The sequence below is a fragment of the Mesocricetus auratus genome, unplaced genomic scaffold, assembly GCF_017639785.1.
Source record: "Mesocricetus auratus isolate SY011 unplaced genomic scaffold, BCM_Maur_2.0 Super-Scaffold_100008, whole genome shotgun sequence".
Lineage (NCBI taxonomy): Eukaryota > Metazoa > Chordata > Mammalia > Rodentia > Cricetidae > Mesocricetus > Mesocricetus auratus.
The window spans coordinates 57,769,057-57,788,839 of NW_024429192.1; the positions used below are offsets into that span (position 1 = coordinate 57,769,057).

Sequence of the window (19,783 nt, forward strand, 5' to 3'; positions counted from 1 at the left end):
ATGTCACCCACCTTTTGTTTTGGAGACAGGGTCTTTTACTAGTCTAGAACTCATCATGAAAGCTTGGGTGACTAGCCAGTGAGTCCTCAATGTACTTGTCCTTACCTCTCCAACAATGGAATCATAAACTAGGTGCCTTATTCTTTTTGCTTGTTTGTTTTTGTTTTTCAAGACAGGGTTTCTTTGTGTAGTCCTGGCTGTCCCGGAACTCACTCTGTAAACCAGACTGGCCTCAAACTCACAGAGATCCACCTGCCTCTACCTCCAGGGTGCTGGGATTAAAGGCATGCACCACCAACTCCCTGCCCTAGGTGCCTTATTCTTATGAGTTATGATAAATATTGAAAAGTTTAGAATAATCAAAAATAAATGGAACTGGTTGTGGTGGCACACACCTTTAATCCTGGCACATGGGAAACAGAAGCAGAAGGATCTCTGTGAATTTGGTGCCATCCTAGTCTACATAGTGAGTAGCAGGCCAGCCAGGGCTACACAAAAACTGTTTCAACTAGGTTTGAATAAATATAGGGAAAGTAAGATAATAGAATCCTAAAATCTTGGTTATTAACCTAATTTCCCTCTAATGTTGAAGAGCATAAAAAACAAACGGCAAAATGAATGATCATAAAACCCATTCCAATTGTGTATGTGAGGGGGTACACATATATTTGTGTGCATTCACCTGTGTGCATGTGCATGGAGGCTGGAGGCCAGCACCCAGCATCTTCCTGTAACAACAAGGCTGATCCTGAAATCAGAGCTCTGCTTGCCTCTGCCTCTGCGTGCTTCAGGTAAGGAATGCCTACCACGCCCAGCTCCCACCTTCTTTTGAGGCCAGGTCTCTTACTTACCCATTGCCATGCCTGGCTTTCCTGTCATGGGTGCTAGGGACCTGAACTTGGGTGCTTATGTTTGCAAGGCAAGCACCTAGCAGACCATTTCTCCATTCCTTTATTTTACTTACTTTTTACTAAGGGTAGCAGATGACAGTTTAATTTCCAAAGGCAATGCCTGAATTCAGAAAGCATTAGATAATGAAGTCACCGTATCTCCCCTCATGATTCAATGGCACATGTTCCGCCTTACATGTTTGAGAAGCAGAGGCTATAATGCCAGATTATTCTGTTAAAAATTAGTAAGAACAGTTCTCCTCTAGGAGCACATGATGAAGAATGAGGTGCTATATATGCCCAACCTTCATAGGTCCATGTCCCATCACTTCTAGATTTCAACTAATCCTAATCTTAAAAATTAAAGTTGAATATATAGTTATAGGAAAAAATGTTGAAAGCCAGTTCAAATTATCTACCTCTGGATTAATGGGTTAATTATACTTTTATTTCCAAATCTGATTTTGTTTGTTTATTTGAAACGGTCCCACTATGTACCTCTGGCTGGCTTGGAACTCGCTATGTAGATCAGGCTAGACTCAAACTCACAGAGATCTGTCTTCTTTTGCCTCAAGAGTGCTGTGATTAAAGGTGTGAATCACCATGCCCCAATGTTTCTACAATAAAAATACTTTATAGGTATGGTGGTGCACACCTTTAATTTCAGTCAATCTGAGGCCAGTCTGGTCTTCAGAGTTCCAGGCCAGCCAAAGCTACACACATCGAGACCCAGTCGAAAAACAAACAACCCAAAAATCTTTACATTTAAAATTTTTAAATATTGTTTAAAGGAGAATTTCTATTTGTCCATAGTAATACCACATGATTCTGATGTGTCCCAACACACATTTTGGAGCACACTAGAGCAAAAAGATTACCACTTGTAATATTTAAAATCTTTAACTAGACTGGAGAGAGAACTCAGCAGTTACAGGGGCTGGCTGCTCTTGCAGAAGACTTAAGGGGCTCAGTTCCCAGTCCTCAACATGGTAGTTCACTCCAGTTGTGGTTACTACATGCATGAGGTGCACTTACAAGTATCATATATGTAGCGCAAATACTCATATACACACAAACAAATCTCAGAAACCCCACAACTGATACCTTTGCCGCCTTTCCAAAATGAACAAGTTTGATATAAAACCGGAGAACAACTTTTCTACTCACCTTCTCCAACCATTGTCACACCGATTGACATGCCTAAGAACTTGCTTTTAGTCCAGACATGTGCATTTACACACATCTTCCTTTCTGTACATTCTGCATAAAATCCTGACACTGGAGGATGATGGGAAACCTGCTCAGCAACAAATCTGACAGTGTAACAGTCTGAGACTCCCTGGGTCACAGCATCCTCCGGCAGGGGAGCATGATTTGTGATGGCTGGGGTGGGAGAGTTGCCACACGAACCAGATGCCATTTCGCGCTTGGGTATCCTCCAGGAGCAGTGGAAAGTTTCCCCAATGATGGGATTGTACGGCTTCTTAGCAATGGCTCCCTTTCGGCCTTCATGAAATGAGGTAAGGTAGTACTCAACAAAGCGAATCATTCGGTCCTCGGGCGTGGTTCCATTGGTGATGCCTATGAACAAGTCTGGATGAGACATGAAATCTGCATACATCTCCAGTAAGGAACGCTTCTCCAGTATAAATGTAGGAAGCACCACCTACAACATCAATGCAAACCAATTAAGGAGAATTAATCCGCAAATATATCTGCAGAAAATTATCTCTATCATCTAAGAGCATTTCATTGCAAACAAAAGGACTAGTCTTGTAACAGAAAACAAAAACAAAATAAAAACCCAAGAATATTTAAAAGGAGATGAGACCCTGCCAGCACGGTTAAGATTAAATACAAATTCAAGACAAAAAGGACTGACTTGTGTTCCAGCACAGCATGGAATACTCAGGGGTCATGCTCTTGGGTTTCCACCAGGCACACTGTATTGAAACCCAAACTATTGTATGAGACATGTCTTTTTTCCTTTAGATTTAATGTTATTTTTAATTATTGTACATGTGCATGTTTGTGTAGGGTATGAATAGGTGAGTATGGGTATAGCGGAAGCCAGAAGACGATGTCAAGTTTTCCCCCAATTACAGGTGGTTGCGAGCTTCCCAACAAGGGTGCTGGGAACCAAACTTGGGTCCTCTGAAAGAATAGTACCTGCTCTTTACTGCTGAGCCATTCTTCTTAAAAAATAAACCGTGGGAAGCTGAGCATGCTTATAGTGTCAGCACTTGGAGCACGAGGCCAGATTCCGTCAAATGTGAGGCCAGCCAGCATGTGCTAGTTAGCTTATGTACACAGGATACAAACCAGGATTATTTGGGAAGAGGGAAGCTCAACTAAGAAACCACGTCTATCTGCTTGGCATGAAGACAAGTCTGTAGAGCATTAGAGCTTTTTTTTTTTTTTTTTTTTTGGAGACAGGGTTTCTCTGTATTGTTTTGGAGGCTGTCTTGGAACTCGCTCTGTTGACCAGGCTGGCCTCAAACTCACAGACATCCACCTGCCTCTGCTTCCCGAGTGCTGGGATTAAAGGTGTTGCAACCACCAAGGCCCAGCAGGCGTTTCTTGATTAATGATTGAAGTGGGGCCCAGGCCATTGTGGGTGGTGCCATCCCTGGACTGGTAGTCCTGGATGATATAAGAAAGCGGGCTAAGCAAGCCACAAGGAGTAAGTCAGTAAGCAGCACTCTTCCTGTCTCCAGGCCTCCCACCCCAAAGACAGGGTTTTTCTGTGTAATAGCACTGTGTGTCCTGGAATTCTTTGTAGACCAGGCTGGACTCAAGGAGAGCCACCTGTCTCTGCCTGAGTGCACCAGCACTGCCCAGCCGTGCCTTCAGGGGTCTGCCCTGCCTTCTCTTCATGACAGGCTGTGAGTTGTAAGATGAAACAAACCCTTTTCTCCAAGTTGTTTTCAGTGTTTTATCACAGAGCTAGAGGAGCAAACTAAGATACAGAGCTATACAACAAGACACTGTCTTAATAAAACAAAACAAACAAAAAACTGTAGGTGATAAATTTTTATTTCTTGGGGCTAGAGAACAGCCCCACACATAGAGGCATTTGCTGCTCTTTACAGAGGATCCAGTTTGGTTCCCAGGACCCATATGATGCCTCAGAACAGTCTGCAACTTCAGCTTCAAGGGATCCAGTGCACTCTTCTGACTCCTATGCCACCACTCACACACAGGGTGCACACATATCTCATGTGATGCACACATATACAGGTGAAACACTTAAATCATAAAATTAAATAAAGAAATCTAATTTTAAAAATCCCACTTCCTGAGAATAAAAAGGTCAAGGGTTGGGATGTAGCTCAGTGGGTAGAGTGCTTGCCTAGCACGGGCAAGAACTGGGTTCACTGTGCGGCATCACATAAAACTGGGCACGGTGGCCCACACTTATAATCTAAACATCTGGGAAGTCAAGGCAGGAGGACTCCAAGTTCAAGGCCATACTCAGCTCTAGTAAGGCTGAGGTCAGCCTGGATAGGAGGGGGAGAAAGAGAGAAAATGAGAGTGAGTGAATGACCTGTCACAGACTAGAGAGATACATCACAGACCAAAGCAACAATTGTAACCCCAAGTTAATTTTTAGCACAAAGGAATCATTTGATGAGGTTTTGACACCCTAAAGAAAGACAGATTATCAAAAGCCCTAAGAGGTTCATGCCCATTTCACCCACCTAGTAATCGTTCTTTCAGTGAATTTCTTAAAGGAAAACAAGTGATATGAAAGAAAGAAAAGGAATGAAAATAAAACATTACAATAAAAAATAAAGAGCCAGGTATGATGGCTCAGGCTGTAATCCCAGCACTCAGGAGGCAGAAGCAGGAGGATCTCTGTGAGTTCAAGGCCAGTCTGGTTACAGAGCGAGTTCCAGGACAGCCTCTAAAACAATATACAGAAACCCTGTCTTGGGAAAAAAAAAAAGAGTTCACTCCAGCCTAAGTCACATAGTGAAGCTCTTGCATCAAAAAAGTCCAACAGCTCAGCAGGTAAAGGTAGTTGCCACCAAGTCTGAAGACCCAAGTTTGATCCTCAGAAGCACACTAGCAACTCTAGCAAGCTGTCCTCTGACCCACACCGGCATTTGTGCCCATGCCCAGGCCCAAAACGTGAAAAATTAAAATAAGTAAGTAATAAATTAAATTGATGTGTATTTTAAACTATGATCCTTGGAGCTTTAACGGGACTAGCATGGTTATTTAAAGTGATAGAGCTACAGACTGAGAGCTAACAATGCTCTTAGCTTAGCTTCATAGCTTCTACTGAAAGTCCATTAAAATGGTGCCAAACAAGCCCAGAAGTACCCAGAAAGGAGAAAAAAAGGAACAACATTTAAGATTTGGGAATTAAAAAGTTTAATCTTAAGCAGTTTGCACTGCCAGTTCCTGGAGAGGATCGGAGCCAGCTCCTCCCAGGTGCTGCTGTCTTTTCCGCAGGAAGATGCTCATCCTAGCTTCATCTGCTCCTCACACCTAGAGACAGGCCACAGCTTGCTTAGAAGCAGAAAATACTGCACAGCTCCTAGCCCGCCCTTCCCACAGGATGTCCAGGAGCTGGTTTCTACCAAGTGCTCCAACTTGGAGAGATGTGTACTGGACAGGGTTCACACATATTACCTTCTCATTTCTTCAGGATTTTACAAGAAGCTGAAGCCAGAGATTCACATGTTTACTTCCCTTTGGAAGCTGCCATCTATCAAAACAGCCCTTTCTTTAAGCTAATATAACTTTTGGTGGCCATTCACTTTTCCTTAAACCAAGTAACAGAGCCTAGGCTGAGTGGCACTGTCCTACAGTCCAGGACTCTAGAGGGTTAGGCAGGATAGTAACAAGTTCAAATATGTAGTTAATAAAAAACAAGTATGGGTAAGTATACAACACAGTCACTTATAACAAAAGAGAGCTTTTCTACCTGGGTTACTAGAACATCGTTAGTAAGTGTTCTTAGGTCTCATAAACCTCAATGCTGCTTTATGCCTTTTTAACCTAAAATCTAGTAAGGGACAGAAAACACCATACTAACAAATACCAGATAATCCCTCATGAGACTATTTCAACTAGTATCATAGCTGGTAAAATAAATATCCCTTTTGGACTGCTAATGTGAAAATATTTCTTGAGAGAATTGATGGGGAAGTCCTGTGTATATGTCAATAAAGCATTGTTGGCCAATAGGGAAGCAAGATAGGTGGGACTAGGAGTTGAGGAGGATTCTGGGAAAGAGAGACACAGGCAGTCATGATGTAGTTGCCATAGGAATAAGAGGTCCAGACCCCTTTCTCTGGTAAGAGAAATACTTAGATTAGCAGTTATGGGTTAAATGCTTAAGTCAGAAATAACCAGTAAGAAACCAAGCAAACTACCAACAGGTTCATAATTAACATAGCCTCCTGTGTGTTCATTTGGGACTGATGCAGCTATGGAACCAGGCTGGCGGGAAGGCTGCACTCTACAGAGAATGATACCAACTAAAGTCTGGAATGAAAGATTAATAATGAAGTTAATTCCTAAATGCTGCCCCTTGGAACCCAAACCCTTTTGAAGTCTTCCATCAAAGACTGTGAGATGGTTCAATAGGTAGAGAGGCTTGCATTGCAAGCCTGACAGCCTGAGTTTGATCCCTGGAACCTATGATTGAAGGAACGAACTGACTCGTGCCTGCACTACCCCACACACATCATATAAACACACAGTGTAAAAAAGGAAGCGCTCCTATCAAGCACAGTAAGTCTAAGTTAAAACAAACAACTCCCCTCAACCAAACATACAAAAAAAAGTGTTTTTAACATCCAGTGATGAAAAATGAATTCTAAAGGCAAAAAGCTTTCGAATTAAAGTTCCATAACAAATGAGCATGGGAAACAATCATCTCTACATGTACAGCCTTTGAGGGAACTCAAATGTCAGTTTGTGAGGGACATCTATGTAGCTCAGGCTGGCCTTGAGTTCACCATCCTCCTGCCTTGGTCTCTCCTGTCAAGGACTGCAGATGTGAAGTGCCACATTGGGCTGTCTGCTGTCAGCAGTGAGGCACAAGGAACAGAGCCTTGGCCTCCCAGGCACCTGACCTGGAACTTACTCTTGTTAAATCCATGCCCAGCTTGAGCTGTGACAAGAGATGCAGGATAACACTGCGTTGCTCCTCCACGGCCCCAAGGTCATCCTCCTTGTTGTCACAGGTGTCCTCTATCTCATCATCTGCATCAATATCTTCAGGTTCCTTGATGTGGAAGAGAGCAGAGAGTGGGCAAAACTCTTCTGAAAATACAACTCCCATCATTAAGCCAAGAAAAACATTTCTTTCGAAGAGACCGTAACTGCTGGTATAGAACAACAACTGTGGTCCTGTGACATGTTACGTTTTATTTGTTTTGTTTTTTTTTTGAGTCAGTCTTACTGTATAACCATGGTTAATCCAGCACTTTCTATGTATCCAAAACTGGCCTGAAAGTTATGCCAATTCTCCTGTCTTAGCCTCCTGGGTACTGAGATCACAAGAATATGCTGACATGCCCAGTTAAAATATATTAATCTTACAGAAACAGTATTTTTCAAAAAGAGCAAAGAATATCCCCTGAATAAACTCAGCTTTGACCTTAATCTGGAATCCACCACATCTTTTTTTTAAAAGATGTATTTATTTATTATATATACAGTGTTCTGCCTCATGTGTCCCTGCACACCAGAAGAGGGCACCAGATCTCATTACAGATGGTTGTGAGCCACCATGTGGTTGCTGGGAATTGAACTCAGGACCTCTGGAAGAGCAGCAAATGCTCTTAACCTCTGAGCCATCTCTCCAGCCCACCCACCACATCTTTTTAAGTGATTTTTGTTTATCTGTTTTGAGACAAATTCACTCACTATAGAAGGCAAGCTGGCCTCGAACTCAACCTCCCAAGTCTTGGGATTATAGGCATAAGCCACCAAGCCTTATTAAATTCAGGAGGTTTTGTTTTAAATTTTTATTAATTATTTTAAAATTATGTCACAAGCACATGAAAGCACACGAGCTTGCACACGTGTGTGTGTGTGTGTCTGTGTGTGTGCGCATGCACATGCGTGCACATTCATGTGCATGCACACAGGTGCCAGGAAAGGTCAGAGGACACAGATTCCCTGAATCTGGAGCTGTGAGCCACCCAATGTAAGTGCCAGGACCATACTCTAGTCTTCTTCAAGTGCAGTATGCTCTCTTAACTGCTGACCGTCTCCCCAACCTCAAACTTAAGAAAGAGTTTTTGTTTTTGTTTTTCCGAGACAGGGTTTCTCTGTAGCTTTGGAGCCTGTCCTGGAACTCTCTCTGTAAACCAGGCTGGCCTCACTCCCAAATGCCAGGATTAAAGGCGTTCGTCACCATCACCCAGCTCAAACTCAAGAGTTTTAAGAATAAATATTTGTCCTGTTTAAACTAAAGCTATACAGTAAAATATAAAGGTAAATGCACACATATATCAACTCTAACTTTTTCAAACCTTATTTTGCTATTCACGAATGCCTGAGAAGATCTGTGGTTGAAGAGATTCTAGATTCACATAAAAACTCTGTGGCCTGTCAGGCAGTCACAATGCCACCAAAAGTCCTCTGTGAGGCATTTTAATTAATAGCCCCTTAGACAACTGAAAATGTATACTTCCATTTCACTAGCTCCTAATAACTGAAAAATTGCTTATTTATTACTTAAAGTGACTTAATTTTTTTAGGGTTTTTAGATGAAGTGGGGGTGGGGCTTCACTATGTAGCCTTCAATGCTCAGTATTTTTGTTTGTTTGTTTGTAAACAGGTTGGTCTTGAACTTACTATGTCTTTGAACTTCTGATTTCTTGTATTCACTTCCCAAATGCTCAAAATACAGACATTTATCCACTTGGATTCTGAGAGAGGGAGTGGGGAGGAGGAGGAGGAGGGGGAGAGGCAGGGGGGAGGGAGAGGGAGAGGGAAAGGGAGAGGGAGAGGGCCAGGGAGGGAGGGAAGGAGGGAGGGAGGGGAGAGAAAGAGAGGGTGTGTGTGCGCACGTGTGTGTATACACATGAAGGCCATAGGTTGATATCAGAGATCTAGCTGTATCTTCCTTCATGACTTTTCACTTTGTTTTTTCAGACTCTATCTCTCAATGACTTGGAGTTCATGGATTCTTCTAGGCTAGTTGGTCAGTGAGCTCCAGGTATCTGCCTATCTCTATCTCCCTACCTTTGTTCCTCAGCACTGCAGTTAAAGATGCAGGACACTGTACCTGGCTTTTACATAGGTGCTGGGGAATCCAAATCAGAGTCTTATACTTGCATAATAGAAACTGCCAAATGGGCCATCTCGCCAAACCTGCTGGCTTTTAGGTTTTTTTTTTTACTTTAAAAATTTTTTTATTATTTATTTTTTAATTTAAATTTAAATTAGAAACAAGGTTGCTTCACATGTCAATTCCAGGTCCCTCTCCGTTTCTCTCCCCTCCTCCCGTGCCCTCCCCCCAAGGCTTTTAGGTTTTTGCCAGAGTCTCACTCTGTATGTAGGTAGGCTGGCTTGGAAACTCACTTTGTAGTCCAGACTAACTTTGAACTTGTAGTGATTTTCTCCTGCCTCAGCCTTCAGAGTGCTAGATTAAAGACTGGGGCTACTATGCCTGCCCAGATTGCTTTGAACAACAAATATACCAAGGTTCAATAGAACCTCATCAGCTGTCATTTATCCAGTGGTGGTGCCCTGCCTCTCAAAGAACTTGTCAACATCTTTCTGTCAGATTTAAATTTTTCAGGATAGTTGAGTGGGTGGGGGTGTGGGCTTATATTTTTGAGGCAGTGCCTCACTGTGTAACTGAGGCTAGTTTTAAACCTACAATAATACTTCTATCTCAGCCTCACACAGAGCTGGGAATATAGGTATAAATCATCACGCTTCAATAGTTAATGAGGATTTTTTGGATGTTATGGATTTTTAAAAATGATTTTGCTGGTATCATTTTTATTTCCCTCACCTATCAAATAAGATAATCACCTGTTTTTGTTCTGTGTAGCTAGAGCAAAACCAAACCAAGCACACACGGACACAGGCATAGACACACTAAAAAAAATCTCAAATGTGCAAGGTGCGGTGGCGCACGCCTTTAGTCCCAGCACTTGGGAGGCAGAGGCAGGTGGACCTCTGTAAACTCAAGGGCAGCCTGACCTACAAGAGCGAGTTCCAGGACAGCCTCCAAAGCCACAGAGAAACCCTGTCTTGAAAAACCTTCAATGTAAAACCCTGTCTTGAAAAAACCTTCAATGTAAAACACAACAATCAAGATGCAAGATGTGAGTTCTGTTACTCTGTATTATTATTATTATTATTGTTATTCTGTGTGCTCCTGAGTGCAGGTGCACATGTGCAGGTCATGAGACAGCTTTTGGGAGTCAATTCTCCTCTTCCCTAGGTCCCAGGTGCCAGATTCAGGGTACGAGGCTCTTGTAGCAAGCTTTCACGAGTGGCGCATCTTCTAGCCAGGGTTCTAAGCATCCTTTTGCTTTATATTTCTCCTTTTTCTCTATTTCTTTCCTTCAAGAAGTCTATAAACTCATACTCTGACAAATCAATTATGGTCTGATTTATTTCCTATGTTAAGACAGCATAGATAAAGCCAGGCATTGATTGTTGTTCCACACCTTTAACTCCAGCACTTGGGAGACAGAGGCAGGTAGATCTCTGTGAGTATGAGGCTAGCCCGGTCTACAGAGCAAGTTCCAAGGCAGCCAAGGCTATGCAGAGAAACCCTGCCTCCAAAAACCAAAATAAATAAATAAAAGACTGCATAGACAAATTTTGTGTGTTTACAACAGAGAGCCTTCTGTTTGTATGACCTTGAAGAGCAATGCCAAGACTTTCTCATGTCACTCTTTTGATGAGGAGTCAGTCTGTAAGGAAGCAGCGACTGCTCTGGAGCCTATATCTGCTGCATGTAAAAGTATACTTGAACTTTGTTCACTCTTAAAACAGCCTGGCGGTGGTGGCACACGCCTTTAATCCCAGCACTCGGGAGGCAGATGGATCTCTGTGAGTTCGAGACCAGCCTGGTCTACAAGAGCAAGTTCCAGGACAGCCTCCAAAGCCACAGAGAAACCCTGTCTTGAAAAACCAAAAATCAAAAACAAAAAAAACAAAAACAAAAACAAAACAAAACAAAACAAAAAAACAAGGGGGAACTAACAGCCCTCTTTACACATGGACCAAATAAAACCATTATGTGAGATTAAATAATTATAGAAGACCTCAGAGGAAACCCATTTGGGTCGTGATTAAGAGCTCTCTGACATAACATCTGAAGTTGGAACTTGGGCTACGATTAATAATACAGATTCAGAGGGTGGGTATCACTCAGAGAGAGCAGGTGCCCAGTTACCTGAGACCCTAGCACACTCAATCTCAGCACCAAAAACCAAACAGTAATGGTAACAACAGAACACAGTTACTTTATGCATTGAACCTTCCCTACTGGAAATAACATTAAAGAAAAGCAACCGGGTAGAACACCTTTAAAGAATACAGTTTTCAGTGTTTAAAGAAATTATTGCATTTATTTACTTTGTATGTGTGTATGGGGGTGGGCACATGTGGGGCATGGAGTACATGCGGAAGTAAAGGACAACATGAGGGTGTCAATTCTCTCCTCCAATCAGGTGCATCCCAGGGATTGAACCCAGGCTATCAGGCTTGACAGCAGGAGCCTTAACCCACTAAGCCATCTCACTGCCCACTGCTTTAAAATAAACAAATACAAAAACAAATAATTTATTAGAATAGGAAAAAAGGGAATTTTATTTATTTTTTTTTTTTGAGAGGGGAACTTGCTACGTAGACTAGACTGGCCTGGACCTCAGAAATCTGCCTGCCTCTGCCTCCGAGCTGGGGTTAAAGGTGTGCACCACCACTGCCCGGTAAATTAATTTTCTTCTTATTTATTTAAATAATTGTATATATGTAAGTGTTTATATGCTGTGGGTGTGCAAGTGCCATGGCACACATGTGGAGATCGGAGGTCACCATTTGGGTCATGAGGCTCTGCAGTGAGTGCCCTTATTCAGTAAGCCATCTCACCAGCCCAGGCTCCAAGGTTTTAGTCGGGCTTGACTGAGGTTTTCCCTCTCTCTTAGCTGACAGAAACTGTTTATTCTACACCACAGGCCACTTGCTTGCATTCCCCGACAAGAATGCACCTGTGAAACTTCTGGACAATAAAGGTCTACTGGTTTGCTTGAGCAGCGTCTAACGGCTTTGACAATAACAACTGTCTGTGCTATTTTCTGTCTGCACTAGGTCATCTAGTCACCATTAGAAAGTTTGGAAATACGGCATTTCCTCCCAGATCCCGTGCCCCATCCCTTATAAAAGTCTCATTTTGCTCCCAACATGCTCTGCGCTCTAATTTGGAATAACATGATGGCCACTCTGACCTTCAGTTCATGATCTGTCACTAGGTAATCTCACCCTAGTCTGGCCCCTCTACAAAGCTATAGTTCACTCACCTGAAGTGCTCTTCAGAAACATTTATCATTGCATACTCCCTACTGTAACATTCAGCACGCTCAGAATCACAATAAACCTTGCTCAGAATCAGTTTCCTGATTTTCCTGACTTTGTGAATAACATCACAATTTTATCTTGCTATTTTGGTTTAAAAGTTTCCAATCTGTCATAGTTTGGCTGATTTTTGTCATTTGAAATGCACATTGCTGATTCATTTGCTTTCATTTCTACTTCTACATTTTAATTCCAAGTCGTATCATATATCAATCTTCCATATATCTCTTTCCCAGGCACATGACCCTATTGTCTCTCACATTAAGGCTAAATCCTGCCTGACTTTATTTCTTTGGGAGCACGGATCGCACGGATCGCACCACATGTGTGATCTCTATGGAGCAATGCTTCAGGAAGTACCACTCCACATTGAGTACATGACTGTAGTATATGACAATCCTGCGACTGACTCCCATAAACTATTATAACATAACTCTGCTAAGTAAACTTTATCCTTATGACAGGCTCACAAGGCATTACCATCATGACTCTATAGGTGAGGAAGCTGAAAGCCCAACTTTAAAAGCTTTGTCTCCTCAGTATTTCTTTTTTTTCCCCTCTGAGGGAGAAATCACAGGAATCCTATCAATTAAGGGAAACTGTTTCAACTTATCACCTGCTTATTTTAGTGCACAGAGTTGTGGCTGCACGCAGATTCCACGCCCCTTCAGTGAAAGAACTGTCTTCTCATTTGTGTACCTCCTCTAATTGCACACAGCTTGGTAACTACAGTGTGCACATGTGTGTGTCCATGCGTGTTATTTACTTATTTAGCCTGCTTTTCAGCTCCTGGCTCCAGCACCTCTTCATAAATTCAAAGTCTGTGCCAGGTTTGGACTAGTGTCTTGTCTCTTAAGAAATAACTTGTTAGTATATAAATGATCATAAAGTCTATTATTTTTGACTCAGTAATTCTTTTGGGGATATAAGGTTGAAAAAATTGGGAAGAAAAATAACACTTAGCCACAGTGTTATTTATAATAATAGAAAAGACAAGCTAGACATTCAACAACAGGGACACTGACTCAGTATCTTATTTTGGCTTTCAAACATTAATTATATAGACAAGACCACAAAACAGAAAATAGCTTCAATTATCTATGCAATTATAGTAAGCATAAAAATTGCAGACATGAACATAAAAGGCAAAGCAAACAAAAACAAAAAAGACAATTTTTAACAGTATGTCTACAGTAGAATACAGCACTGTAGTGCTTGGAAACACATAATAAGCACCACTTTATATAACTATTAAAGGTGGAGGTCAAGTGATACAGAGAAACATCTCCAACAACTGTACTGGTAACCCGCTCCCTAAAGTAATCAGAGTTTACGATCTCAATGCCATTTTAAGCTTGTAAGTGTAATTTTAATAAAGTTAAAGTAACAGTGTAGTGTGGACCCATGTCTTTAATCCCAGCAGTCCGGAGGTAGAGGCGGGTGAATCTCTAAATTCAAGGCCAGCTTGGTCTATAGAGAGAGTTCCAGGATGGCCAGGGCTATACCCTGTCTCAAAACAAAAACAACAAAACAATGTAATAGGAAGCTGGGTGCTGCAGTGCCTGTGAGGTGAGGCAGTAGGACTACTGATAGTTAAAGGCCAACGAGGGCTCTACATTAAGTTCTAGGCCAGTCAGGGATAGTGAGACCGTCTCAAAAAACAACAAGAACGAAAACCAAACAATTATCTGTATCAGACAAGAGTAAAGACTAAAAAGGGGACATCATTAGCCCTGTAAAATCCAAGCTCAATTAAGAGCTTTTCTAAAGCAAATAGCTTTCAAGCAGAACATTTAGAAGCTGTACGAATGTTACTCTAGTGTTCTATGGACACAAATGCCTTATCAATAAAAACAGCACTGTCCCTTTTCAAGGATTCCTCATTTCTTCCATCAAAACCCGAGTGCTCATATTCCCTTACCCTTGCTAATACTCCAGACTCTGCAACAGACTGTGTTTCCGGGACTGCCGTGGGCTTGCTCGGCTCAGTTGCAAAGGGCTGCTCAGCTCCATTTTTATAGTGGTTTGATAAAGGTATCTTTGGTTCCAACCACTCAATTGTCGTTCCTGATGAAGTAAGAGAAAAGTCTTGCTGAGACTCGCTCATAATCTGGGAAGTTGGGCAGATCTGGATTTCATTAAACAATTTTGTTTTGACCCTATGAGACTAAAGCACTCCAACCCGCACTGAAAGGAGACAGCTATTCGACCTCATTAGCATGAGCACCATGATTGGGTACTTCACAACAGGGCAACTTGCAACTTGAAATGAGACACTAGGTAAAAGCAGTCTACCCTGAACAGGGCTGATCTTGCTTCTTAGACAAGTCTGTGAATCATGGAGTGAGCTCCCAAACAGTGATTAGCCAATGGTATCCATTATATCCCTCTAATAACCAAAATGTATATAATTAGACTTTAGTGGGAGTCACTTCAAGAACCTGAGATGGTAAACCAACATAATTTGTTTAAAGACTGCAATTTTCCAAACTAATCAAAATAACTCATTGTCTTTAATTTAAATAACACATACATACACACACAAAAATACCTTTTATTTAAATCATGAACAGTCCAACATAACTTTTAAACTGAAAACCTTCTCTACTGAATAGAGCTGACCTAGTGAAAGTCAGTGTCACATTTAGAGACCTGTCACCTTCTCAGTTAATGAGTCAATGATCTCTTGTTACCCTCAACTAGTTTAACAAAGTAGATTCTATACCTAATCAATAATGGAAATGTTCCATTTGATTTCAGAGGCTGATCTCTGGGTTTCACAGAAGCTAGGTTATGGAGTGCAAGAATAAGGGATACTCAGACTACTAAAACAAACTAAAAAACAGTAGGGCATTCACTAAGTCAAAGGCCAGACTTCAGAAGAAAAATAAATGACAAATTACCCAACAGGCTAGTAGTGTCTTGCTTTGTTCAATGGCCCTGGACACTAGGGGCATTAAGATTGGAGAAATGTCCTGGCTAAGAATGAAAACACTCTCCTTCTACCTTAAAATAACTATTTTGACTATCACCATCCAGATTTTTTTTTCTAAAAAGACATGTTTGCACTAATTAAAAGGCCCAGTTTAGGGGGCTACTTAGCTAACTAGAAACTTTAAGACTGTATTAAACCAGTCATCTGGTCATAAGGCCCCTCCAAATCAACACATATACAATTGGGTCTTTAGATAACACATATTCAGACTTTATAATCCAGGCATAGTACTACACATTTGTCATCCTAGAGCTTAAAAAGCACGTGCAGCATGGAATGGAGGGATGGCTCAGTGGTTAAGAGCACTGGCTGCTCTTCCAGATGTCCGGAGTTCAATTTCCAGCAAGCACACGGTAGCTCACATTGACTCACAATCATCTAATAATGGGATCTGTTACCCTCTTCTGGCCTGCAGGTATACATGCAGAACACTCACATATAAAATATAAATAAATAAAATTAACTAAAAAAAATCAAGGAAGCAGGAATAGCTGAGGCTAGTCTGGGATACATAATAAGGCTACAGCCAGCCTAGGCTCGATATCTTATCCATGAGTGAATAATACAAAAATATGACTTCATTTTTCATGTCATTGAAGAGTTTGAATGGAAATGTAACTGTTTTTCTAAGTTATATTTTCATTCTGAGGTGATTTTAAAATAAATTCTTACATGCCCAATTGGGAAAAGATGGCATCTATGGTGAGAACCAGTAATGGCAATGAATTAATTCCTCTTACTACCTATAAACCTTGCCTCCAAAAAGTTCAAGGTGGGAACAATGATTACTTTAAAACTTCAAAACTTTGGTAATTAATGTAAATTTACTCATACCTCTTTTCTTAGTCACAAAGAAAACATCAAAAATAAGATTGTATTAAACCATACAAAAGTTTGACAATTGTTTTAAAAGATATACTATTCAATGAAATATTTATTGAGCATTTAATCTAGTAACTAGCACCACTGCTACCTGATAGACTTTCAAAAATTAAATAGGACAGACTAGAAATAAGATGTTTCATTTTCCTAACAAACTCATTAATTAAAATTAATCCACATTTCTTACATCAAGGTAACTCATCTAATGTTCAAATTAGGGGGAATAACTTGAGAAAACCAAATTACTCCCCTAAGGGTGTAATACCACCCCAAAAATTCTCCTTCTCACAGGAATGTAACTTGGAAAGTATTCCTGACACCTAGTGAAAACACGCTATAACAGAATACAGTATAATACTAAAGAGTAAATGAGCAGTGGACAGAGCTGGGAGTCAGGACACGCCCCCAGTGATCCTACTTTGATTACCTAGATGTAAGAACTGAGAGGAATGTCACCATTTTAACAGAAACTGAACTCTCAATTAACCTTTCGATATGCTGAGTTTGAGGTCTAATAAGGTATATTCAAAGATGTTAAGCATCAGGCCTAAAATTATTCTGAATTCCAAAACAGGACATAATCAGTAAGTTTGTATCACACTAATGTGCTAATTAAAAATCAAGAGACTCAACTGACTTTTTTCCTTCCCTCTCTTTTTCAAAAAATGTTTTTCTAGCATTAGAATGATAACAAGTACAGTACTTTCCATGTTTTAAGGCCAATGTTAAATCCTGCCTTTAATCTATTACTTACCTGAGGGCAAGGAGCCCTTCTGATGTGATGCGTGCTGCAACTGGAGAATGTGAAAGCAGTCGTTTAAGCAGTTCATAGTTGCCATGGAAGTAGCTTTGAGCATCAAGAGGTCCTGGTCCAAAGAACTAAGAAGGCCAGAAGCAGGAAGGCATTCGATCCGTCTAATCAAGTCTCGCTGTTGTCCTTCAGCATGAGACATCATCTAAGAAAACAACAGTCCTGTGGGTCTCACTCACATGACACAGGCATTGTCTGTTAGCCACTTAACTTATTCTACTCATTCTTTGAAGCATTTTCTGAGTATATTAGTCAGACTTAGAAATTTATTTTAAATTTGCTATGATATTTTCTTGCTTAAAAAATTATTTTGTGTTAATGGGTGTTTTTGTCTGCATGTATATGTGTACCACATGTAGACAGTGCTCCCAGAGGCCAGGAGTGGGCATCAGATCCCTTGGGACTGGAGTTAAAGACAATGTGAGCCACTATGTGGGTGCTAGAGATTGAACGAGCTCCTATGGAAGAACAGTCAATGCTTCTAATCACTCTAGTCCCTGCTGGGCTATTTTCAATTAATGACCACTTAATGGTGCTTATCAACTGAAAATTGTGACCTCTGATGACTGCACTTTTTCTCTGGAAGCAATAAAGCACAAATGCTTGCCACTTTCTGTTAGCAATTTTAACCTATTCAAGTCATGAGAAAGAGCACTGTCAACAGCAGTACTGAATTTTTAATTCCACAGCCACAGCTAAAATTAATTTCCAGTCTGTGCCTTCAATCACTTCCCTCTTATATTTGAGTCCTGCTTGATTTGAACAACCGTGAAAGCATGATAGCTCACCTGCCTCATCCCTCACCTAACTTCCTAGTCAGGGCATTTTGATTTGTTGGTGTTGCTATTGTGAGGCTGGTTTTAGAGCATGTACTAGATTATAAGTGTTCCAGACAAAAAAAGATTTAACTAAGACATTCTTTGACTAAGAGTCTATCCAACACCACTATAACCCCCCATGGTCTCTCCATGTAGCCCTGGCTGGCCTTAAGCTCACAGAGATCCACCATCCTTTGCCTCTAGGGTGCTGGGATCAAATGTGTGCACCACCACACTAGGTTCCTATCCACTTTTTTTTTTTTTTTTTTTTTTTTTTGGTTTTTCGAGACAGGGTTTCCCTGTATTGTCTTGGAGGCTGTCCTGGAACTCGCTCGGTAGACCAGGCTGGCCTCGAACTCACAGAGATCCGCCTGCCTCTGCCTCCCGAGTGCTGGGATTAAAGGTCCTATCCACTTTTAACAGAGCCAATGGAATAATAATTAGTGAACAATGTAATATTTGGAGAGGAAAACAATTGATACTTTCAAGTGTAAGCAGAAGGTTCTTAGATTGCTTATCATTGGAAACTACATTAATTCACACAGAAACTCTGTAATGGAAAACTCTTAGCATTTAGTTTTGTTCTCTCCCTCTGTGTGTGTGAGTGTGTGTGTGTGTGTGTGTGTGTGTATGTGTATATGAGTGTGCAAGCACCTACTCAAGGGCCAGAGGTTAAAGTCAGGTGTCCCCTCCATTGCTCACTACCTCATATCCTGGAGTCTAATTCCCAAATAATCCAAATTTATAAAGTACGAACACTTTGGAATATAGTTTTGTGATACATAACAGAGCTAAGCAAATATAACAAGTACACAACAGAGGCATAGAGATGTCCATCAGCACTAGAAAGGACAGTAAGGTCATAGCAATGCAGAGAAAGAGACAGCTACAGTCAACAACACAAGCAGACAGTAAAGATGCACTGTGGACACAAAGCCCTCTCCAAAGGAGCATCTACTGTGGCTCTAGTTTGGGAAGCTTTTGGTATTTCATCAGCAGGAAGGGAACAGTGGTAGACATGCAAGAGCCTCTAGTGGACTGGTAATCCATCTTGTTGTTTTCTCGTAAGACAGAACAGAAGCCACTGGAGTCAGTAACCCTGCCTCTGTGATGAGAAATGAAGGCAGAGGAAGCAGTTGCTGAGGGGAGTTTGGGTCTGAGAGCTCTTGGACCTGAGCAAACAAACACAGTCGATTCTTCTAGTTCCTTTACAGAACAGAAGTCAGTGCTTCTCTCACTCCAGAGACTAAGGGGAGAAGTGTAGCTTGGACTTCACTTTATCCCTGGGCACAATGACTAGAAGCCTCTGAACTAAATATACACCCAAAGGAGGCTCAGTAATAAGGGGCTGCCACTGCCCCGACACTACCCTTGGCCACATGTTCTCTGGATCTATGTGACAAGCACTACCCACCCTGGACAGTCTATTACCTGACAAAGCTTTATAGGAGAGAAGGCTCTTTAGGGGTTCAACATTTCCCATGCCTCATGTGCTTAATAGAAGTGTTAGGAGAGAATATTGCCTGGTTGAATAAGGGCAACATTTCCTTACTTGTCCAGTGAAAAAAATGTAGGGTGTGCCCTCCATATGCTCCAGTATGCTTGCTGTAAGCTGAGAGATCAATAGGTTTTCATCTGTGACTCAGTACACCCTGTTAGTCTTGGCACCTTCGAACAGCAGATGCTCTTCAAGTACCTCAGCTAGGAGGATTTGATAATTCTTTACAAATTAATTTTTCTTTAATTTTTCTTCTTCCATTTTAAAATTTTAATATCTATTATTTATTTTGAGACAAAGCTTACTATGTAGCTCTGGCTG

At 41.2% G+C, this 19,783-nt stretch overlaps 1 protein-coding gene across 1 annotated transcript in view; it reads right to left on the reverse strand.

The window, feature by feature from the left end:
• The window catches only part of Osbpl11 (oxysterol binding protein like 11), a 59,099-nt gene that overhangs the window by 13,597 nt on the left and 25,719 nt on the right, over window positions 1-19,783 (reverse strand). Inside the window, exons 6-9 of the mRNA XM_040750891.1 lie at window positions 17,090-17,291; window positions 14,380-14,525; window positions 6,994-7,134; window positions 2,058-2,556 (exon numbers count right to left, since the gene is read on the reverse strand). Coding sequence (XP_040606825.1) covers window positions 2,058-2,556; window positions 6,994-7,134; window positions 14,380-14,525; window positions 17,090-17,291 — 988 coding nt within the window. The remainder of the gene's footprint in view (window positions 1-2,057; window positions 2,557-6,993; window positions 7,135-14,379; window positions 14,526-17,089; window positions 17,292-19,783) is intronic.